The following is a 23,765-nucleotide window of genomic DNA, read 5'->3' as shown; positions in this document are numbered from 1 at the left end:
ACCCAACAGCCCCAGGTAGGTGTTGATGTAATCCAAATAGTGCTTGGGCGTCACAAAGTTATTGCGTCGCAGCTTCGTTTGATAGTCCTTCGAGTACTCTTGTATGGTGGTGTGCACATGCACCACATGCTCAATGATATTGTCCCTGTGTGCCGCTGGTATCATGGCGTGCTCCGTGAGAAAGAGTCGCGCCACCGCGTAGAGCGCCTGCTTGGGCCAGGGGAACACCCAATCGATGTAGGTGCTGCCAATCAGACCGGGGAAATTGCGGCAACGATTGCGCAGCGCCTCACCTGCCGGCGACATGCACAGCACAACGTGAAGGTTTTCCGCACAGGTGCGCAGGAAGTAGGACCAAACGGAGTCTCTATAAAGAGGAATGTGAGTAAGGGGAAATGCTGTGTCTGTCTGCCACTCACTTGGATGCCGAGAGTCCCTCTTCCTCCGCGAACTTGCGCACTTGGTTGACAATTGTGTCCTTGTCCTCGTCGGCAAACAGCGCTGGCACCTGGCCCACGGTCAGTATATTGTTGATCAGCTCGAGGAAACCCTCCTCCGCCACTTGGGCTGCGGTGAACAGGAAGACAACCTTCTTGCGCTTGACACCCGCCAACGTATAGAGCACCTTGAGATCCTCCCGGAACGCCGCCTCATTGTAGCCACGCGAAATGGTAATCTCAAAGACCTCACACTCCGCGGCAAAGGCGGCCAGGCGGGTGATGCACTTCTTGCCACAGCCACCGACTCCGATGAGCAGCACGTGGCCGCGATTCATGCGCAGCGTGCGATGCACGCGGGTCAGATGCTCCACACAATCCTCAAACAGCACCAGAGTCATCTTTTGCTTGCGATCGCAGTACTCCTCGAGGATCTCGATGAAGAGCGACCAAACGGAGTCATAGTCCAGCAGATCCTCGTACAAACGCGCCTCCGCTTCGTTGGTGAAGTTGCGGAAATCGCCAAAGAGTATGGGATCGCGCAGCACATAATCCTTGAGGGACATTATCACCTGCGGTCCCTCTTCCACCTCCTGCTCCTCTTCGCCCTCCTCCTCGGCCAGGGCAGCAGCATCATCCGCATAGGCCTCATACAGCAGTCGCGCCTGTGCCTCCGCCTCGGCGGTGTTGACATCAATCCAACCATTTTGCTCCTCAAACTCGGGCGGAAAACGTTCCCCGACTTCGAGGGCCAGATTGCGGCGTACGCCATTGATGTCCTGGGTAGGAGAGAGGGGAATTACTTGAGTCTATCTGGAATGTTTTATGGTTACAATTTCACTTACCGCATCCGCAATCAAACGATCGCAAATGATGCGCGTAAACTCATTGCGCCAGACCCTAATGAATTCTCGCAGATTCTTGAAGCACGTCGGCTCGATCAGCAGCAGGCCGGCAAAGATGCGTGACAAATCCTTCAGATTGAAGATGTAATGGAACTTTGAGGGCGTTGGCGGCAGATCCACAATTACCAGCTGTGTGTGGGAGAGAAAGGAAGGCGCCCAAAGGCAGCAATTAGCATTAGGCAGCAGCAGCAGGCCACTGCGCACACAATGGAGACCAGACAACGAGGAGTAGCTAGGAGGGTGGAGGATGCTGCAGTTACACAAATCAATTTTATCTCGGGCAGCAATATGCATGCAAAATGGTTCTTCCTACACGCCCTCGGGCTACATTGCCAAGTTGCTGAATTTACAGCCATTATCGAGTTGCAGTCAGAGGAGCAGCAGGAGGAGCACTGCCTCTGAGTAACGGCAATTCTATTCAAATAATTCATTTCACTCCATTTCGTGGCGCATTAATAATGCCCGGCGAGGGCACCGTCGAGTGTGTAAAGAAGACATACGAACTAGGAGGAAGGCAGCAGCTCAGAGCAAGGACTGGCAGGAAGAACTGGGCTTGGGCTTGGGGTTTGCGCTGCAGGTGTGCGTAAATCATTTTCTTTTTCCATTTATATTTTTTTGGTGCTTGCTTCTTGTGGCAATTGTGGCGACAAAATGCATTTTTATCTGCACGCAATGAAATGCGATAATATTTTAGTGTCAACAATTGTTAAAAGGACCATAAACTAATGCTGCCCCCCCCAAAAAAAAGGGCCAGCTACAGTTCAATACTTGAACATAATCAAATTTTGCAGCGGCCAAAGGGATAGCGCAGGCAAACACACAGGCACATAGAGGGGCTGAGGGACACAGTCAACTAGGCAGCCGACCAGCCACGGCCCTGAGTTGCACTCGAAAAAGCAATGGAGCAACTGGGAGATTGAGAGAACAAGTAGAGAGCGATGGAGAGGACTAGCAAAGAGGATGATGCCACGCCGCCTCACAGCTCGTCGCAGTGCATTACAGACCATTGAATAATTTCCATTTCCATTGTGTAGCAAAAGAGTGGAGAGTGAGGAGTGATGGGGAATGGGTTTCTAGCAGCAAAGCAGATTATGAAAAATTGTCGTTATTTGCATATGTAAATCGAATTTCATAGAAATTTGTGCAGAGAGAGGCTTTAAAGAAATTCTGCATAAAATCTCAAACTGAATGGCAGTCAAAGTGTCACGAAATATATGTATGAATATCTCTCTCTTACCTTGAATAACTTGAGTGTCATGACAACAATTATGTCGGCAATTGTCATGAAGCGTTCGGGGAACTTGATGAACTGCAAATGTCCCTTGAAAATGGATGAGTAAATCTGCACGAGCGACTCATCGTTGGGAAAGACAATGTTGTAGGTGGAGAACATGCTGATGAAGCGTGGATCGACCTCGTTGCGGCCACCGCCAGCTGTGCCCATGGCCGCATAGAATGTCATGTCCTTAAATTTCTTCCAATTCAGATCCTTGTCGCGGTCATACATGCCGCCGCGCTCAAAGAACAGCTTCAGCAAGGCAATAGGCTGCTGGGTGCCATAGCTGGAAGGAGGAAAGATGAGAGGCGGAAGCGACTCGAAGTATTTCTTTACTCACTCATCCACCTGCGGCATGTTCATGTCATCAATAAAGCAGGCAATTTTCTTGCCCATCGGTGGGCCATACGTATCCTTGGTGCGTTTCTCGACGGCCGCCTCCAATGTGCGCTGCACATCCAGCGACGAGGTTCTCGATGAGAAATTAATATTGAGTATGATCTGAAAGGACACGGAGGAGGGTTAGCGCGGCATTTGACGAGAGGTTTGTGTGCGAGCGATTTTTCAATTACGTTGACATTCGAATTGAGATTGCGCAAATATTGCATGATGGTGGCCGTCTTTGATGTGCCCGCCTCGCCGACGAGCAGCACAGGTCGTTTGATCTGTCGCAAAAGAGAGATACAAACAAACATTATTGAGCTGAGAGAGAGTCAAAGCCACATTAATGGCTTTTCACGGACCCAGCGCCTACCTCACTCATGAGTGCCAGCAGGCGATTGGTGCGCGTGTTATCCACTGTGGGCACCAGAATCTCGCTAAACTTCACCGTCGCGTCGTGTGTGTAGGGGCGCACAATCCACTCCCACGCCTTCCAGCAGTTCTCGTGCCTGTCCCAGAAGTAATCATAGAGTGTTGGCTTGCTCTGCGGGAACTGTCCGCCGCTGGCCGGGTTTTCCGGCGTGTCCTGGAACAGGGGAAAGCCTGAAATGCGCTTCATGAACTCGTCAAACACGATTTGATGCCTCTCCAGCAGACAGGCACCCATGGAGCCGTAGACGCCCTGCAGGAAGCAGCACTCCAAGGTGTCCACGTTGTACACCTGCAGCACGGGCTCATCGTAGTTCTTGTTGTCCGACGGCCCGTAAACGGGCAGCAGGGCGTCGTAAATGTTGCAGAATTGTGTGACCATATTTAGGTCCGTTTGCAGTATGACCAGCTTCAGCGGATTGCCTTGGGTGGTGCCATCGATGCCCTCCAGAATGAAAGCTATGGCCTGGACTATGATCTTCTCGAAGAAATCATCGAGCAGCTCGCGCTGCGGCTCTGGTCGCGTGAGCACCCAACGCTGCCAGTACGGGTTGTAGCGCAGATTCTTGGGATCCACATAGACCATGCCGGCGCGGGACACTGTGGCGGGTGAGGCGTACGACAGGTTGCCCACCTCGAAGAGCAGCGCACAGTAGTTCTCGAGGCGAATGCGCTCGCCGTTCGCCAGTGTCAGCAGCTTGTTGTCATCCATCACGGAGTTCATGTTCTCGATCCACAGTGCATCGACATCGCCATCGAAGCAGGCATAGCGTCGCTCCTGTTTGAAAGGTTTGCAAGTTGGATATTAGATGGAGGATGGTAGATGGTGGCTGGTTGCTGTTGGGTGTTGCATTAGCCTAAGTGTGTTATACAATGCCTGTCACTGGGTGTCGTTCCCATTTCCATTTGCCAAGCGAAAGATTACTCTGCAGATAGCAGACGCCGGGACTGGCGGCGGTTATGCAATCGCGGCTTATTACTGTATGAACGCGATTTCCGCATGAATGATGCACTCTGCACACACACACACACCGCGCATCGAGTGCCATCTAACCTCAAGCCCTTAGCCACGAATCTGCACTGACATTGAGCGCTGTGCGATGCTGATGCTGCACTTCAATTCCACCTGGGAACGACGACGACGATGCCACTCTGTCTGGCAGTGGCTGTGTGACTCCCTTCTCGCATACATACCTCACGCTCGATGGGCTTATTCATTTCACGGAATACATTTGAAAACAATCCATCAATCCAATCTCTCGTTTCCATATCCAAATAGCCGTATAATTCAATAACCGAACAGGCCTGTGGGGAATCAAGGAAAAGTAAGTATTAAAAGGGAAAAACTTGAGCAAGAAAAAGAAAAATATTTGATTTATTTGCAGCCCAAAGAGAGGTTGGTAGAGGCACTTATCCAAGGCACATATCTCCATGCATAAGTGTAGTCCCAATCCAACTAATTATAGCACATTCAATTGAACAATTTCACAAGCACTTAAGTGCAGAATGAACACAAAGCAAAGTACGTAAAACAAAGGGGAATGTGCACAGAAAACCATACCCCCCGGATGGTCATAAAAGCAGACAAGAAAACGAACCCAAAAAAAAAGAAAGTAAGAGCCAAGCAGCAGCAGCAACAGCAGGGCCCGGCCCGTGGTCGTGCAATTTGTGTGAGTGTCCCCACACTTACCTTCGGGTTAAGCACAATGCACTTGGTGGGCAGGCCCATGTGGGTTTGCGCTTTGACCAGAGCATTTATGACGACAGTTTTGCCGCCACCTGTTGGGCCCACAATCATGGTCGAGTGCCGGGTCATCATGGTCTCGTACATTTGCACCACTTTGTCCTCCTGCGGAGGAGCCAAAGGCGTGGCCGTTGTTGGGATTTAGTTGTCATAAATGATGTTGCCGGGGGTGGGACACACAGGTACCAGGCATCACGACATCACCGTGTCCAGGCAGTTGTCCATATCCGGCACAGGGCGGCGACATTTGTGCAACATTTTGTTTGATGAAAGTGGCACAAAAACCCCGAGTAGGAGACGGAGTTGGAGTTGAGAGTGTGGGAAGAAATGGAAAATTGTATTAGTGAAAATTGTCAGGCAGCAGCAGCAGCAAGAAAAGGAAGGAGCGCAGAGGAGAGCGCTGGAGAGCTGCAGCAAAGTTGAAATTGGATGTGGGCTTTCGTCTCGCCCTTGCTCTGTCCTGCAAAATGCTTTGTAACATTTCCTTCATTTGCGATTATGCGACATGGCGCAATTTACAAAGTGTCAAAGTGCCAGGCAGGCAGGCAGCAGGACACACACACACTGACGAGGACACTGTCATGTACGAGGAAAAGGAAAAGACCATCCTCCAGCAGGCAGTCTCTCCAGTCTCCCGTTTTGTGTTTACTGTCAACAATGTAATGACAGGGCAGAAACCCAAGAACGCACCTGATCGGGCAGCAGAATGTAGCCATCGTTGACCAGAACATGACGCACGGCGGAATTGAAGTCCGGATAGCCAACGCGCGGACAGTCGATGCCCGGAAACAGGTCCTTGATGAGTCCCAGGAACAGCGGCACATCCTCAAATATGAACTTTGGATAGTTCATGTCTCGCAGCACACGCATCAGCACCACAGCCTCGGGCAGATCCTCCGACTGGCGCTTCATCACCCCAGCCATGCGCAGCACAGAGTTGAGCGAGCGCAGACCCCAGTCGTAGTGGCACTGCTTCGAGAGCTGCTCCTGCGCCAGGGCATACAGCACCGTCATCTTCTTGGCCAGCACCTTGGCGGTGAGGAAGCCATCGGAGAAGAGCGAGATCAAGCAAATGAGCTCCAAGTCCGGCTTGATGCACGTCACCGGACGGAACAGCGCCTTCACGGACTCGGGCAGCTCTGTGCGGCCCGCGTAGCCCGGATTCATGGTGACAAAAACGCCGCACTTGGGATCGAGTTTGATTTCAACGCCTTCAAACTGGAGGAAAGTCAAAGGTTAATCTGTGTAGAGTAAAGTCTCTCTCCTCCACTCACCACAAAACGTTCCAATTTGCGTATCAAACCATTCCTTATGGTCTGCAGCTGCGTGGATATGACACTCAGCACGGAGATGTCTATCCGATTGAACTCATCAAAGCAGCCCCAGGCGCCACATTGGACCAGGCCCGAGAGTATGGTGCCCACAGCGCGATAGTCCATGCCCTCGCCGCAATTTGTGACCACACAGAGCAGACCCATGGCCTTGGCCAGATCCTTGACTGTCTCCGTTTTGCCCGTGCCCGCTGGACCCGCAGGCGCACCGCCCAAATTCATGAGCAGCGCCTGGGTGATGGTCAGATAAATGCGATCTGTCAGCGGGGTAATCACCAGGCGTCCATTGAGACCCATGTACTCGTAGCCATAGTCGAAGCTGCCGGAGCACTGGAAGACGTGCAAATTGTCGTAGAACTTGACCCAATAGAAGCGCAGCTGACTCTCCCAACTGAACTCGCTGGCATCCAGCACATTGTCGCGCACGAAGCTGTCAATGATGTCCCTGGCATGCACATCCACGGTGCACTGAGCCTTGAACTTCAAGCGATCGTTGCGCGAGAGATTGGAGCGCACTTTGAGCACAAGTTCCTCGATTTGGTGATTGTTTTTGCTGAGGAAATCCTTCATGGCACGCATGTTGCCATGATTCTGGGCCTGATCGAAGGCCTCCTCCACCTCGGCGGTCCACCAGACTTGACTGGCGGCCAGGCCCACCATGCCCTGGTAGTTCATTAGCCACTCGGGTCTATAGAAAATCGAAGAGAGTGTGAGGGAGCCCCAATGACTGTCAATTTAATACAATTGGCCAATAAATATGCTCAGACACGGACAGTCCGCGGCTTAAACAAAATAATAAATCGCGCGAAATGACAAAATTATACAGTCCAAGAGGGGGGGAAGTAAATCCCTGGGCCATAAAAGGAATTGGCTGCTGAAGTCGCTGACTGTCTCGCTGTCTGTTTGTCTCACTTATTGTTGCCGCAAGAGGAAGGATGTGTGGCAGGCAGGCATAAAATATGTTTTATGCTTCGCTCTCTCTCTCGCTCTCTCTCTGTCTCTCACTTACCTTGCAATTTCCAGATCTGTGCCAAAGTCGTAGATGGCCGTCTTGCTTATGAAGCGATTCGAGCGACGCATTTCATCGAGCACATCGTTCATCCAGTATTCGACACGACCCTGGGCTCGGGCTGAAAGCACAAAAAACAATAACCGCATAAATAAAACCCCAGTTGCCAATATCAATAAGTGTGTATACAACATCGATAAAAATTTCACAGAACAGCGCAGAACAGAAGCAATCATCTGCGAGCCCATGCTGATGCCAACTGTGAGGACTGCGGACTGCGGACTGCGGACTGTGGCACTGCCTTCAAATTAATTAAACGAAATTGGCCAGTCGCTGCTGCCAGACAATAATGCCATAAAAAAGTTCAATTTTAAAATTGGCAATCAGTGCGTAGAGCTGCACGGTGTTTGGTAACCTACCAACATGACGAAACTCCATGACCTCGCCCTCGCTGGATATCATGGCGGTGACCAGCGTCAGGCTGCCCTCCTTGACCAGCCGCAGTGACTTGATATTGTCGTACATCTGAGGGGGGAAGGGCACAGAATGAAAATTACAAAATCAATGCAGAGCAACGACACAGAAAAATACTTTTTATTTATAAGCCAAATAAATTCATAAAAATTTACCACGGCTCAAGGGGACGTCTGGCTGGAAGTGGGTGATTTTTCTGGGGAACTGCGGAACACTCGAATCGACTCGACTCTGGGTGCTCGTTGCCATGTGCATGTGTTGCAGAAATTGGCGTAATTTCCGCCATGGACATTGGCCAGAACGAATAAACAGTGACATTAACTTTTATGGCAAGACTCTGGGCTCTGACTCTGTACATGCCCTCACACGCCCAGTCGTACATAAAAATAATGTCACTGGCAGTTTGGCAAATCTGTTGTTGTCACCAGAAAGCCAGAAAGCCAAACCCCCACTTCATAGCAGAGAGACGCCGCCCCCCATTCCTGTGTGTTCTCCTCACCTTAATGATGTGGTTCTGCACTGCAGATGGCTCACTGCTGCCCAAAATGGAGAGCAGCTCATCGGTGGATATGAAATAGAAGCGCGGAAAAATGCGACGCTTCGAGTCCAAATATTCGTTTAACGACTTCTGACATTTTTCCAAGCCAATGCCCAAACCTTGTATATCCACTAAGCGTCCGGGTATTGTGCAGAATGGCACCACTAACGGATTCTTGGCACAATCGACCATGATCTGCAATGGAAGAGAGGAAGTCAAGGGAGAGCAGCGACCGATGGCAACGCCAGTTCGGGCAGTAAATTATTGTGAAAGGCAATGAGTCGGGCAACGAGCGAATAACCGAAATACAATCAAACATATTACGGGTAAAAGCAGGAAGTAAGCAAGAGCAGGCTATAAGATGCTCTTTTTAAGGGTGTAAAATGTGGCTGGGAATAAGGGGAAAATCTGCTACTTTCTTGGCTTAAAAACTGCATTAAATGTGCGCTCAAACTGTGTCTATTTGAATGATTGTTTTGTGCTTATGTTTTGCCTTAACAACTGCCTTAAATGTGCTCCCATTCTATCCCCATTCTTCAGAGTGTATCTGCTTGGTGAGTGCATAAAACCGAACACGAATATGTCGAGTGCAAATCAAAATAATAAATCATTTCACAAATGGCATTAAATATGGCGGCAAATGTTACAAATGAAACGTAAAGCAAGCCGAGAAGAGGGAGAACAAGTGGCGGCTGGCAAGGTTAAGTGAAGTTAAGCGCCAAACACAAACACAAACACACAACTAAGCAACCAACCAACCAGCCAGCACACATACATATGTACATATATGGCTCACACACAAGCTTATTTCATGGCTGTTGGTATTGGTATTGGCTGTAGCTAGTAGCTAGAATGTAGGGTCTGTAGGCAGTGGCAAATGAAGCAGTTGTAGGCACCAGTGAGTGGGTAGGTGAAAGTGCTTTGGCATGTGTAGACACAAGGACTCGGCTGCCTGTATGTGTGTGTGCTTCTGTGTAGTCGTTTGCATGCGTATTATGTTTACCGTTAAGTAAGGAGTCGCCATATTGTCGGCACACATTAAATCAACTCAAATAAATTGTAGCAGATACTAAGTATGCCCCCGCACACAGAGACTCTGCCAAATAAACCAATAAGCAAATAACCAGAACAAGCAAACACACACAAGAAGGACTCTCTTACCCTTCGATAGGACTTGTCAATGTCATCAAATTTCTTGGCCTCCTCCGGCAGCTGTGTGCGTATGTCGCCGCCAATGAATATGCCCTCGAGATACAGCCACTTGCGCTGCACCACCAGCCACTCGTCGATGATCTCCGAGACCATGGCTAAAGTGCGTTCCCACTTGTTAACCGTCTCCAAAAACGGTCCAATGAATCTAAGGCATAGAAATGTGTTTCAGCTTTGTGTACATTTTGTCGTAACTTTTTCTGTGACTCACTGACTCGCGCCCATGGACTGTAGATTCATGCCATTGTCCTCCAGCATTTGGCTAATCTCATCCACGGGGCCCAGCACCCAGCCACGATCGTCCAGGCCCTTGTAGTGTCTGAGTACCTTGAAAGCCATCACGGCCCAGGTCTCCTCGACGGCGCGCACCCCGCGCTCAATCTGCAGCTCCTTGATGGCATTGGTGAGGATTTGCTCCGCGATTTCCTGGTACTTGTGCAGCTGCATGGCGAACATATTCTCCAGCGTGAAGCGCGCCGGCGACATGTCGAAGTACTGGCCCGTCTTCTCCATCAGCTGCAGCCAGTGGCGCTCGCGCAGTGCCTCATGTTTGAGGCTGACCATCAATGGCACAGTGCCCTTGAACTGCTTCATGTGCAGCTCCAGTTGCGCGCCCACCGGCTGCTGGCGTATCTATAGAAAGGGGAGAGCCATGGTTAGTTAGCTGCAATGCCAAATCAGTTGAAACAATAGTGTGGCGGTGGCAGCCACGCCTGTGGTTTGCTCCGCATTGAATTATGACGAACGCGCGTCCTGTGGCCCAGTGGTTTTTGGTTTCTCCCACCATGGGGCTCCTGCTTGTTGCTGTTGTTGCTGCTGCTGCTGTTGTTAGCCCAAAAGCGCATTCTGTTTGCACACAGTTGCTGTCTGTTTGTTTGCACATGCAAAATTCATAGCACTGGCCCTGGCGAGGACATAAATCCAATGGCAGCTCGCGCACTGGGACTGTCAACAAGTCGTGCAAAAGGACACAGCACACAGGACACAACCACTAGACCCCCCCCCCCTGGGGGCTGGCATTTTAATTATTTCCAATATTGAACAAATTGATTTACATTTTAGAACGCCTGATTATGTAGAGCCCTTTGGCAGTTCTGTGCCAGTCCGCGCCGTGCCTGTCAGCCCAAATTATGCGCGATAAAACTGTGCATTAAAATATGTGCATGTCCAATGATTATATTCAAATTTGTGCACACACACGCCACACGCCACACGCTGGCCCTGCCTGGCTATTTATATTAATCCCAACAGACTAATGAAATATTTGCCATACTAATCTACTTCGCAAGCGATTTCGCCCCACCGAAGCCCCCACTGGAGCAGGAGACACGGCGAGCAGCAAACTTTTCTGGCTGCACACAAAACTTTTTTGAGGGCTGGAGCGGGTCTGGGACTGCTGAAATTCCTCAAAAACTTGTTAGTGAAGTAAATAAATCAATTTGTCATAATCAGTTTAGGTGCAAAATTGTGTCGCTGCGAGGCGGGGAGTTGCAGGTGACCAGAGCTGCTGCAGTGAAGCTGCTCGAAGCGGTTGGTACCCAGCAGCAGCTCTCCATTCGGAGACAGAGCAAGTGAGAGCGATGTGGGAGGAGCTCAGTTCACAGTTCAAAAGTATTTTTGTTGTTCTGGAGGCGTCTGTAATTTTATGAAAATCCAAGCAGGCCAAAAACTTTGTTTAATTGGCAAAGTTTTACCCGCCCATCCGCCCATCGGGCCTCAGGGGCCACCACCCGCAGTTGCTTACCGGCTTGGGCAATTTCCGGAATTCTTTCAGATAGCTCTCAACGCCCTCGGTCAGCACATTGGGATCCAAGTCGGCCCACAGCGTCTTGCCCCAGATCTCGCGTGCGCCCTTCTGCGATCTGTAGAGTTTGTAGATCTGAAAAGGAAGAGAAAGAATGATGAGAAATGGCAGAGAGGGCACTCCTTTATGTCGCCGACCTGCTGCAGTCCCTCGTACTCCGTTTGCACGCGTCCAAATTCATGATAGTCCACCATGGGCATGTCGAAGAGCCGCTCCGCATTGGCCAGCTCCTGGCGACGCAGCTCGCGCTCGTTTATCTTCTGGCCATAGGGATCCATGAGGCGCACGCCGCGCTCCAGCTCGCCGCCCACAGAGCCCGGGCCATTCTCGTCCCAGTCCTTGATGAACTCGTCCAGCTGTCAATGGGGGAAACGCAGGTTAGCTGCAGCACAAAACTTACAAAGGATAAATGTTGGGCGACTATCCTTGGGCTTTGCTTGCGCCTCAATTCAAATGATAAACACTTCAAGTTAATTCATTTTAGCGCTGACGTCCGCCGCTGCCGCTGTCGCAGTCGACAATTGACAATAATGGTTGAGCGCGCGGAAAAATCCAATTAAAATGCCATTGAAAGGAAATAATAATAGGGCAAGGCAGGGCAGGGGACAAGGAAACAAAACAGAAACGAGAAAGAAAGAAACGGAACCAAATAGCGGAAATGCAAAGTCGACAGCAGCCGCAGTCGGCAACCGCCACCGCTTCTAATCCCATTTGCAAGCGCCCCAAAGGACTTCCTTTTCCGCCGCACAGCCGTAACTTACATCATCGCAGAAAACGTCAATTTCAACGGAAGTCATATCGGCGAACTTTTGTTTAATTGGTTGCAGCTTCTCCGAGCGATACAGGGCCGAGAGGAACAGTCGCTTCCAGCGCTTCTCCAGGTGGTGGGCCATCAGCATGTCCTCGTAGGGGAACTGCAAGTGGAAAACGCACATGAAAATTAAGCAGTGTCCTTCAATTATTGCTGAGTGCAAATAATAATCATGAAAAGTGCCCACGAAATTCACTAACGAGCATCCACCCGCCGCAGAAACCCCAAAAGGAAAGTGGAGAAAAAACTATAGCATAGCTTTCAGGGCCGCCAGCGCATAAATTTTCATTTGGCCTTTACAGCGGATTGCACTGCCATTCAATGTGTCTGCGTCTGTTGCGGTGCACTGCAGTGTGTGTGTGTGTGTGTGTGTGTGCGCATTCATTCATTAATTTATATAAAATGCAAGTTAATTCCGTTTTGTCTGGCCAAAAGCTAAGCGACGTCGCCGCCGCAACGAAATGCCATCAATAAATGAACGAAACGAAACGGAATCCCAAAAAATGGCATACAGTACAGAGTACAGAGGAGCAGAGTACAGAGAAACGCACAGGCGACCGGAGATGGCTCGTTGGCTCATTGGTTGGTTGTGCTCCTAATCTGGGGACTCTATCGCTCTGTCCTCTGCTGCTGCATTTATGTAACCACCGAAAACGGAAAGCCATTTCCAAATGGTCCAGCACAGCACAGCGCCAAATATGCATATGTAAACAGAAATAGAAACAGTCGCCAGTCCGCAGTCAGAGTCCGTGACTACGGGATGGCGGGTATTTTATGGGTGGGGATTTTCACTGTAAAACTGCTCATTTGAATACACAAATAAGCACCATGGTTGGCAAACTTAAGCAACTTTCATTAAAGCACCGAAGGGGATGAGTGGATGTGGAGCTATTAGAGGGATTGGGCTTAGAGCTGGCTGGCTGGGATGGTGGAATGACAATCAGTAGCTGGCTAAATATGCAATTGAAATTCGGTTTCAATCTGGTTTTCGGGCATTGGCTGTGATTGGGATCTACTGGCAGAATTTCTTACCATAATTTTATGCTCGCTGAGAACGGTGAAGGTCTCCTGCATTTCGTGTATCTTCTGCTCATTGGTCAGCGTCGTCGACTGAATTGTGGCAATTGTTTGCATGACCAGCTTAAAGTCCTCCAGCTCGCGTGTGGTCTTGTTGAGGTTCATGCTGAGAGTCTGCAAGGAGAGTGAGTGAGTAAGGCATTGACTTGGCCTGGCCCTGGCTGTACTCACTTTGATTTCGCTTCGCATTGCCCTCATGCTCTCGTTGACATGAAGCAATAGCTCCTCGCCCAGTATGGTGCACCATTCCTGTGCATGCTGCGTGATGCTCTCGAGCAATGGCTGCAAATTTATGCGCACACACTTCACGTCGTGATGCTTGCGCATGCTGGCCATCGTTTCGACAATGGCCGAGTAAAATGTAAATTTCTCATCGATTTCAATAAGCGTCACTTGGCGCTGCACAAACTTCTGGCAGATGAAGCTCTTCTCGTAGGCCCACAGATTGAAGTACTTGCGGAATCTTTGAAAGACAAAAAACAGAGACCCAGAGACATTGAACACACTCTGCAAGGATATTCTGTATGCCACTTACTGCGTGACAAATCCCTTCGCTTCGCTGGCTATTTTGCCAGCCAAATCGTGAATATTTATGATCAAATCCACTATGGACTTGATCTGCACAATGTCCTCGTAGAAAGTGTAATTGAACTTCCACTGTGCGCCGGTTTCAATCTGCGGACAGGCGAGACAGGTGCCAGCCATCCAGCGCGTGAAGATCTTCAAACGCGACAGATAGTCCTTCGAGGCGGTGATTATGATATTCTGCAGCTCTTGTATGGATGGTTCTAGCACAATCTCCGACATGAGCAGCACGGCATTCACCTCAAACATGGGACTGTCCGAGAGCAGGCGATTTATGTAGCATTTGAGATTCTGATAGGTCATGCTGTGCGGGGAAATAAACGATTAAAATTCATCTTATTTAGCACAAAAGGTAGATAACGCACTCCACAATGCACTTGTATGTCTCCTCCTCCCAGAACTCGTAGTAGGTTTTCATTTTGTCCGATCTGCCCGTGAATGTGCCCAGAACCAAGCTCTCCAGCTTGACAAGCACCGGTCCCAGGGAGTCGTACAGTTTCTTCATTTGCGCTGCCTTGCGATTGCGCGACGATTCCAAGAGCTCAAAGTAACCCTCGCAGGGGTACACATCCACGCCGCAGTATTGCTCCTGTTTCTGCTTCTCATTGTCCTCCTCCTCGTCCATGTACATGGTGATGGAGGCGCCCGTGCTGGTGACAAACATGCGACTCTGCACGGGCTGCAGGCCCAGGTCGCTGCGCGATTGAGTAAAGTTCACGGCCACCGAGGCGGACTGCTTGGCATCGATGGTCTCCGAATCGAGGTTGAAGAGATTGTAGTTTTTGATTAGATCTATACGATTCCGCAGATCCAAGCGTATAAAGTTAATCTGCGACACAATGGACGTGAGTTTGCGCAGCTGCGAGTTGATTTGCTCGCAAAACTTTCCAATGTTAAACGAGATCCAGGTGTAGCGCCCGAGTCCCATTTGTATGTACAGCTCCGTGTCGTAGATGTGGCCACGCAGAAAGATCACCTCGGACATGGACAGATTGGCAATGATGGCCTTGTAGCGATTGATCACCTCGCTCAGCTTCTCGTAGTCCTTGAACAGCAGATCCTTGCGCATGATGCCAGTGCGCAGCACCGAGGGCAGCTCAAAGCCCAAATGCTCAAACAGCTGGCCCTCGAACAGAGTGTCGAAGATCTCACGATTTAAATTCACAACAAATTCCGAATCATATTCGATGAGGACTTTGTCATCCACCAACTCACGCCAGATGGGCAGCAGGCGCTGCGACTCACAGCGATCCATTACTGCAAAACAGGAAGGGAAATATGAGGACTGACTGCCAGTCTGTCTCCTCCTCTACTCACATTCACAAATTTTCAAGCAATGCCTGTCCATGGCCGTTATGTCCTTGGCCTTCTTCTCCTTGAACTGCGCAATGTACAGCAAACATTTCTGCAGCTGCTGATTGGCCTGACGCGTATTGCTGACCATCCACATGATCATGGCCGTCAGCACGGTGATGCGATTGATGCGACACATCAAGGTCTTTGTGGCTGTGTCGCCCACGGTCGCCTCGTCCTCGCCATCTTTCAGCGAATCCACTGAGCCGCCGAAGGATGTGTTCAGGCTGACGCCACTATGGATAACCGACTGCAAATGCGAAGGACTTTGTGTCGCTGCCATGCCCATTTGGGAGCCACCTTCGCGGGGTCTCGTCTTCAGCGTTTGCACGGCATCGGAGATGTAATCCACTGTTGAGGGAAGATAAAAGATTAATTTGTGGAACTGCAAATAGAATTCGAATTTCGGCGACCCACTTGTGCTCGTGTTGCAAATGCGAATGGCCAGGATGTGCGAACGATTTGTGTGATTCACCAGATACGTGGCATTCTGTACGAACGATTCGAAGAGCACCTTCTCGAACTGGTACATGGTGGTCATCAGTTCGAAGTACTGCTTGAAGGAGCTGCGCTTCAGGAAGCTGTTCTTCAGCGCCGGATCATCCTCCACCCGCTTGAAGGCCAGCACGGAGTTCTTCAGCTTACGCCCGAGCAGTCGGGCCCAGCTAATGGCACTTATCTTTGCCGGCTGATGCTTGGACATGGGCGGGAATTTCTTGTTTTTCTGTCAGGGAAAATAAAGAACATTTACATGAAAATATAATGAAACATTTGATTGTTAAAAACTAACCATAAAAACCCGCTCCACCGTGTTGATTTCTGTCACAAAATAACGCAAGAGATTCTCATGTTTGGTGGCCACAAACTCCTGCAGACTTTTGCGAGTATCAATGTTCATGGCATTCGTGACCAGCTGCAGACCCTTCTCCGAAGAGAGCAGCGAATTTATGCTCTGATCAATCACACCCTTGGCCTCCTGCTCCAGCGACTCGAGCCGCCTGTTGAACTGCTCCAGCGAGTACTCCCAGTTCTCCCAATTGCCCGGTCTGAACATGTCATAGTCGACGCTGTTCATGAGATCATCCAGCATGCGGTAAACCTTTCGCATCAGATTATCCACAATCGAAGGGTCTGCAATCAGAGCCTTGAGGCGATGTCCAAACAGATTCTCGTATTGAATAAACACCCTGCCAATGTAGGCAATATCCACGGCCACGCGGTGAATGTGATTGACTTCGCTGAAGAGAGCCACACGATCGAACTCCCAGCGTGAACCGGCACCCGATTCCTCAATATGCTGTCGGCTGAGCTTGTAGGCCTGCTTCCAGCAGCGCAGCAAATTGGCGCAGTTCGTGGCAGTCTCATGGGTGTACGTTGAAGAGTAACTAGGGGAGGGAAAAGCCATGTAATTAAAGGGTTTTACTGTAGCTAAAAACTCACCGAAATATATTCTCAAAGTTGATAATTTTCTTGACCTTCTGCACAAACACATTCGATATTTCGCAGAGCAAAACTTGCATCTCGGGATCACGGCAATAGTAGCTGGACATGGTCCAAATGTGACGCAAGCCCACCATTATATTGGGTATCTGCAGCACAGTCATTTTGAAGCTATCAAAGCTGCGCACTTTCTGGAAGGGCAAAATAATAAATTTACAAGAAATTCCCAGCAGCAGGTGTCAGTAATTCCCACCTCCAAGTAATCCGTAATGGTGCCCAGATAATCCGAGTTCTCTTTGGCCAACTTGAAGCGATTCTCTGTGGTCTCGAGCACCTTCTCCCACTCGGCTATCATGTTGGACTGATCACTGCGCAGACGCTCGAGCACAGCGAGCACAAAGGCTGTCTTCAGCTGCTCGATGGTGCCGTAGAGTTCCACTTCCATTTTGTGCCAGTAACGATACTCCGCCATGGGCGTGAACTCATCCAATTTGGCATCCATCAGGGACTTTAATGTCTTGTTCAAATACTTGATCCAACCCTGGACCACCTGTTCGAGTTGCTCCTGCGTGTAGGTGGGCACCAGGTCCAGCCTCTTCGGGTCCACAGGCACGCGGATGAGCGCCTCCTCAAACTCCACCTCCTCCTGGCCCGGCAGAATGTACGACGAGGGCATGCTGAAGGCCCAGACAATGTGATTGATGGTCCAATTGATCTCCGCCTCAAAGTCATCGATCTCCTTGAGTATGCGCCGCTGAATGGGCGTGATGCGTGGCGGTGTGGCCTCCTCGGCGGCATGCTCCGCCTCCACCTTGGCCTTGGTCTCCGTCAGCATCTTCTCCCATCGCTGGCCAATCGTCAGCTTCTCGGGCTTATGCTCCGCTGTGTGTGACACCATCTGGTTGAGGGATCTTCTCCACTTTTAAAGCCAAAGATTTACGCACTCACCTTCTTCCTCCGATGAGGATATGATATCCTTTGCCTTGGCCTGTCCCTCGGCTGCCTCCTCCTCATCGTCGGCCTCGGTGTCTCCCTCCGGCTTCATGCTTTTGGCCTTCTCCTGCTTTTTGGCCAGCGCCTCTTGCTCCTTCTTCTTCCTGGGGAAACAAACAAACACAATTAACGGAGTCCGCGTAACGGCATTCGAAATTAACACAAAGCGTAATGAAAGGCAAGGCACGGGACCAGGCTGCCCCCCGCTCACTCCGTCAACCGATAAGAAACAAAATGAGCAACAAATCGGCAACAAAAGGGGCAACAAAGGATGCACGCTGGACGTTGGATACCCAACTCTCGCATCCCGACGACTGCGTTGGCATTTTTTAATCTACATGCCTCCTAAAAAAAAAGAAAATTCCCCCCTCCAAAGTACAAAAAAAAAGATGGGGGGTAAAAAAATGGTTAACTCTGGCGGCGGTCAAGTGGCATTCGCGTTGCGCGCAATGAAAGGCCAAAGCCAATGCAAGGATGAATGAGGGAAGGGAATGCGGCACAGGATGCTGCCATAAATGCTGCCTGCCAAACAAATGGAAAATGGCCCAAAAGACAACAGCGGCAACACCGACTGCGACCACCGCGACAAGGACAGCGACAAAGGCGCGAGATGGTGGCGCCACCGTTGATGGTAGCATGAAATCCGATTAAAAATAAAAATTTCTTATCGGATGCGCTGTAATTTATGTGCGAAAAGGGTTCTTCTCTCCTCTGCAGGACCTGTAGCAAAAAAAAAGGAACCGCCGCCGCTTTCGATGGTAACCAGCGATAAACGCAAAACAAAGGCAAACAAAAAAAACCATAACAAAAAAGAAGCGGAAAAGAAAACCAACATTCACAATCGGAGAGACAGAGAGAGAGTTTCACTCCGAACTGGAGATGGAGTGAGAGTTTCTCCACTCAGCACCGAAACCAATAAAGCGCGGGGCAGCAGAGCAGAGCAGAGCATTTTGCCTGCCACCAAAGGCATCCCCACACATCTCTACAACCCCGCCCTACGAATTGCGCCAACGGGCAACGGAGCGAATGGCGAATGGTGAATGGCGGCATTGCCTTTGTTAAAAGTTAAATACTTTTGTAGTTTAAGCGCTTTCAAACGAAATTCCGATGGTTTGGATAGCTCCAATAGACCCGGTCCCGATTCCTTGGCCTCGCTCGAAACATCCTCGCCAGCATCCCCAGCAGCACCGCCACCTCCTGCAGCTTGGCCTTCATAACTGTCCATTTGATGGCTGTCCGTTGTGGTCGGTTCGCGAAATTGATATCGAATGGCGCTCTTGTAGACCTGCCACATGGAGGGAGATAGAAGGGAGAAGAAATTACATTTTGGGCAATGGGAAAAGAAATCAGAAATGTGTGTGAATGCATATCACAGCTGTAAATATATTTAAATAGATTTAAATAATAATATTTCGGGGCATTTTTCCATGGGTTCAGGGAATATAGTAGGGGTTCTAGTAATTATTTGCAAAGTTGTAGAACGCGTGAGAAATTTGTAGAATGAAAAGGAGACGCCACTCCCTGCCCTGCGATCTGTCTGGATTTTAGAATAGATTCTTCTGCGCGTTGACTTGTGCCGAAAAAAAATAAAACTGATTTTCAACAAAAATGTTCCAATTTATTTTGCAATGGAAAGAGCTAATATTATGGCTGCGCATGGCCCCACCCCACATCTATTGTATGGACCACAAAATTTTCAAAAGTCCAAGTCGTGCGGGACAGGGGCAACGGTAGGAACGGGGCGCAGCAACCAGCCTAATGGAAACCGCAGCCCATTTTGAAGCTATGATGAAGCAATTTGCGTTGGCGGTCACCGCTTAAGGCGTGATCCCACCGACCCTCCAACAACAGCCAGCCCGCATCCCCGACATCAGAGCAGACCATCAGCCAGTGGATGGAAGCCCCACATCGAAGGGGCATGGCATGGCATGGCATCCACATTCATCCAACCATCCGTCCATCCATCCTCTGGCGTGCAGTGAAGCGGAAAAATCTTTGCGGCACAGCGGGCATTTTGATAGATGACTGCCTTGTTTTGGGAATTAATTACAATTCGTCACAACATTTTGTTTTGCGGTTGAGCAATGGACAAACCGATGAGAGGAAGGAAGGACCCAAGCGGACAGAGGACATGCCACGAGCCTTTGAAACAATGGAGCTGGCCTAGCCTGCTGAATGCCTTAAAGTCCCCACTGATTGATTGGCGAACGTTTTATGGTGTGTGAAATGAGCAAAACGGGTGCAAATTTGAGTGATTTTACGGAGAATACAGCAAGAATGCTGCCTAAGAAGCATTAATGCGTCTTTTAATGTCCGATTACGGCCTGGCATTGCCAGGATACTTACCAAGTTGAGGTCGTCGCGCAGCGAATTGATGAGTGAACCCCGCACAGTGCCCAACAGGAAGAGCAGTGGCATTTCGGCAAAGCAGTTGGCTATTTCATTGAACCAGGCTGTAAAGGAAAAGAGGCAAAAGGCACACATTAAGCTTAACAAATTAATAATCATTCTGTCAGCGACTTACGTATCTCCCTGCGACTCTTGCGCAAAATGTAAACGTATTTTATTTTCGTATCCAAAGCCGATGAATCCATTTCCCCAAAGTGGCAATGCAGCACCGGAGTCTTAACATATGCTGGCACTAATTTCTGTGGAAATGTGTGGAAAATTTAAGTACACATCGAAGTACATGTTTGTGGAGTACTTAGGGGCTTGCATGAATGCACTCAGAACGGCATATGATTGAGTGAATTGGAATGCAAACTTGAATGAACTCAACGGCATGTTATTTAAGATGTAAAATTTAAATATAAGTACTTCAAACTTGGCAAGAATATTAGCAAAAATAACAATAGTTTAGCTTAAAATTAAAATTGTAATTATGAAATATTTTTATTATATTTATTTAAATGTTAAAAAATAATATTAAGGCTCTTTGTGGTAATGTAAATGCAGAACTACATTTTTTAATTTTTGAGCAAGAAAAAAAAAATTTTTATTCCTAAAATTCGAGATGATACTAAAAAAGTTTTAGATAAAAAAAAAATAAAAAATTTAAACTCATCAAAAAAATATGAATTTCAAATTAAAAACATAAAAAAATATCTAAAAATTCATTCAAGAACATTCCAACACTTGTTTCCAAATTTCGAACACATTCCTGCAGACCTCTAAGCCTTAAATGTTTTCACAGGAAATTAGGGCGTGGCCCGTGCCCTGCCCACACGATGGTGAAATCGATGGGTAGCCAATTTCAATTTGTAAACTGAATGAATGCTACACTGCAATTAGTGATGGGTTGACATAATGCTTACCTTCACCTCCACGTAGACGGGCACATACGTGGCCTTCTTCTTTTTGCGGCCTGTTTGGCGGGTGTGAGGGAGGGGGTGGGCAAAACGTTGGAGTGCATTAGTGCAAGTGGGCGAATAGATGGGAGAATGTAGGCGTGTCAAATCGTAGGAAGCGAGCGAGCGACTGAGCTGCTGATTGAGATTGATGGGATGGAACAAAGTGCAGCGAATGGAATTTGCATTTCGCATTCGCCATTCGCTTCATTCGCACCATTCCATTTAAATGCAATGAATGGGAGACCCAAAACCCGAAACTTTGGCTCTTATCTTTGCGCACAGGCTGCAGGGAGGGGACTCAGGATGATTCAAATTAAAAGTTACAAAAGAAATGCAAAGGCAGAAACTGAAACTGAAACTGAGACTGAAGCCGAAAATGAGGCCCTTAAATATTTATGATGTGAAGAGTGGCGACCAAAGATTCGTTTCGTTTGATATTAAGTTTCTCGGACGGGCTACAAAATTTATGCAATCGCCGAGCAAAACTGAGAGCAAAACTTTTGAAATTAAAAAATGGTTTGAACAGAAACAAAGAAAATGGAAACGTAGGGAAAGAAAAGAAAATCCTCCTTACCATTTTCCGTATCAGAGCTGGCTGCAGAAATTAGTTTTGTGTTATGAGGTGGAGTGGTAGATGGAGGCCTCCCCGTGTGTTTCTTTCTACTCACGTGACTGTCTGGAGCGTGCCGAGCTCTTGCCACTGCCACCCACAGTGGCCTCCTCTTCCCCTTCGAGTTCTCCTTCCATGTCCGCATCGGTGGTCTCGCCGCCCGTGTAGGTGCTCTCCTCCACGCCCGGCTCCAGATCGCTGGTTGATGGACGGCCCGAGCCCGCTTCAACATCCTGTCCACCCTTTTTGCGTGCCTGCTTGCTGGCTGCTCCTGCCGCCTGCCTGCCGCCCTTGGCATCGCCTTTGCCCTTCTTGCCCTTGCCCTTTTTTTCGGGCACCGAGGGCCTGGGCGGGCGAGGCACCTCCTCGAGCACTGTGATCTCCTCCTCGACGAGGCGGTCGTAGAAGGTGCGCCACACGAACATCACCACATAGTGCAGATCCTTCTGGCCCTCGTAGCGCATCTTCAGGAAGTTACTCACCGCCTCCTGGTTCTTGGATATCAATTCGTTCACATACTTGGGATCAAACACTCCCAGCATATTGGCAATTATCGTCTTGAGCCAAATGATGCGCGGCTCATCGTTGCTAATGGAACCCACGGAGTATGCCGTGGAGCGTTGGCCAGTGGAGTGACTCTGTTGGCTCCAGGCCTCCGAGAAGGATGAGGGCGTCTCCAACGGCGGCTGGTCCGACCCGAATTGAAGATGTGCCATTGTCGAGTGGTGGTGGTAGTGGGTGCGGTAGCCCTCCCCTAGTCCCTCTTTGCTCTTATTTGAATTGATTGTTGGCTCTTGAGGCAGCAGCCTTTTGCCGGTTGTTTGGCTTCGTTTCGCTCTTCTTGGGGCTGCTTCTGCTCCTCCTCCTTCTGTGGCACGGCAATGTCTTCGCGCGGCTGCACATCAAACGTTTGAGTTGATTTTACGGGATTTCTCTCTCTCGGTCGGGTTCTACCTTTACTGCTGTGATAGGGAGCCACCTTTCCTTTCCGTTTTTGTTGTTCTTTCAATCAATTTCAGCTGCCGTTGTGGAGTTCGTTTCCTCGCTGTGGCGTCTCCTTGCTTGTTTGTGTGTGTTTACTCCTGGGCGTCTGCAAATCCTTTTGTGTATCCCAGGACAACAGTTGCGGCTCTGCTGTGGTGGCGATGGCCAACTGCCAGCCCTGCCGCCGTTTCCAAAAACCAAAAATGAATACCGTCCGTGAATACCTAGAGAGATGTTTCCTTCCTTCGCTGCTCAATCTCTTCTCTCCACGGTATTCAAACACGGCGAAACTACGTTGCCAGTTGCTTTCTCCCTTTGATAGTTATACCCGACGATACATATTTTGAGTGACTTTCATCAGTTAATTTTTCCAGGCGCACTTTGATTTGCTGTTGCTGTAAATATAGGAATCTTTGCGGTTTAATTTAAAAAGATATTCCGTGATATTACTTGACTCAAGCATTTCTCAATTCGATTTGTAAGTCTTCGCCTTCGCCTTTTGGTTGATGTAGTTCTTTTGATTGCAGTTATGGCTATACTCGCACTTTCCGTTATATTTGTAGCTGTTGCTGCTTTGATAGTTCTTCTTCTGCTTCTTCCTGCTGCTGCCCCACTGCTCGTTTATGCTTGTTGCCTTGGTTGTGGTACTCTGGCCAAAGGGTAGTTTGATTTTGTTGAGGCGTTTGCCATGGCGAAGAGGAAACGCGCTGAAGCTCAAAGTGGGGGTTGAAGATGAACACGCAGCTGCTTATATGCACCCAGTAGGAAAAGCGCTGTAATTGTAATTTAAATTAATATTAATAATTTCATTTGTGTATTATTTATTACTATTTATCTGTGTGTATTCAGTGCGCCAGTCGTTGGTCAGTTCCTTAGGCGTTTCCCTGTACACCGCGTGTCTTTTCTTCACTCACGTCTCGAAGGTGTTTAATGCTCTGCAATGAGTACAGCTATAATTTTATACACTCTGCATACATGTACATACACACATACCTCATTCCAAATGTGACTCTGCCCCATTGCAG

General features: G+C 49.1%; 1 protein-coding gene across 1 annotated transcript in view; it reads right to left on the bottom strand.

The window, feature by feature from the left end:
• The window catches only part of LOC117896279 (dynein heavy chain 10, axonemal), a 31,931-nt gene extending 8,473 nt beyond the window's left edge, over positions 1-23,458 (bottom strand). Inside the window, exons 1-36 of the mRNA XM_034804482.1 lie at positions 23,191-23,458; positions 22,516-23,135; positions 21,815-22,483; positions 21,111-21,160; positions 20,321-20,444; positions 20,143-20,249; positions 18,870-19,081; positions 17,752-17,900; positions 17,057-17,685; positions 16,804-16,994; positions 16,154-16,748; positions 15,781-16,087; positions 15,328-15,714; positions 14,376-15,267; positions 13,961-14,314; positions 13,597-13,888; positions 13,381-13,539; positions 12,299-12,451; positions 11,675-11,893; positions 11,478-11,612; positions 9,945-10,366; positions 9,686-9,881; positions 8,486-8,719; positions 7,932-8,037; positions 7,513-7,633; positions 6,447-7,191; positions 5,863-6,390; positions 5,119-5,277; positions 4,623-4,733; positions 3,373-4,206; positions 3,191-3,283; positions 2,959-3,119; positions 2,580-2,904; positions 1,283-1,471; positions 420-1,216; positions 3-367 (exon numbers count right to left, since the gene is read on the bottom strand). Coding sequence (XP_034660373.1) covers positions 3-367; positions 420-1,216; positions 1,283-1,471; positions 2,580-2,904; positions 2,959-3,119; positions 3,191-3,283; positions 3,373-4,206; positions 4,623-4,733; positions 5,119-5,277; positions 5,863-6,390; positions 6,447-7,191; positions 7,513-7,633; positions 7,932-8,037; positions 8,486-8,719; positions 9,686-9,881; positions 9,945-10,366; positions 11,478-11,612; positions 11,675-11,893; positions 12,299-12,451; positions 13,381-13,539; positions 13,597-13,888; positions 13,961-14,314; positions 14,376-15,267; positions 15,328-15,714; positions 15,781-16,087; positions 16,154-16,748; positions 16,804-16,994; positions 17,057-17,685; positions 17,752-17,900; positions 18,870-19,081; positions 20,143-20,249; positions 20,321-20,444; positions 21,111-21,160; positions 21,815-22,472 — 10,999 coding nt within the window. The 5' untranslated portion in view covers positions 22,473-22,483; positions 22,516-23,135; positions 23,191-23,458. The remainder of the gene's footprint in view (positions 1-2; positions 368-419; positions 1,217-1,282; positions 1,472-2,579; positions 2,905-2,958; positions 3,120-3,190; positions 3,284-3,372; positions 4,207-4,622; positions 4,734-5,118; positions 5,278-5,862; positions 6,391-6,446; positions 7,192-7,512; positions 7,634-7,931; positions 8,038-8,485; positions 8,720-9,685; positions 9,882-9,944; positions 10,367-11,477; positions 11,613-11,674; positions 11,894-12,298; positions 12,452-13,380; positions 13,540-13,596; positions 13,889-13,960; positions 14,315-14,375; positions 15,268-15,327; positions 15,715-15,780; positions 16,088-16,153; positions 16,749-16,803; positions 16,995-17,056; positions 17,686-17,751; positions 17,901-18,869; positions 19,082-20,142; positions 20,250-20,320; positions 20,445-21,110; positions 21,161-21,814; positions 22,484-22,515; positions 23,136-23,190) is intronic.
• Between the last annotated feature and the right edge of the window lie 307 nt (positions 23,459-23,765).

The sequence above is a fragment of the Drosophila subobscura genome, chromosome O (genome assembly GCF_008121235.1).
Source record: "Drosophila subobscura isolate 14011-0131.10 chromosome O, UCBerk_Dsub_1.0, whole genome shotgun sequence".
NCBI lineage: Eukaryota > Metazoa > Arthropoda > Insecta > Diptera > Drosophilidae > Drosophila > Drosophila subobscura.
The sequence above is the reverse complement of the archived record's forward strand: the minus strand, read 5'-3'. Positions and strand labels throughout refer to the sequence as shown.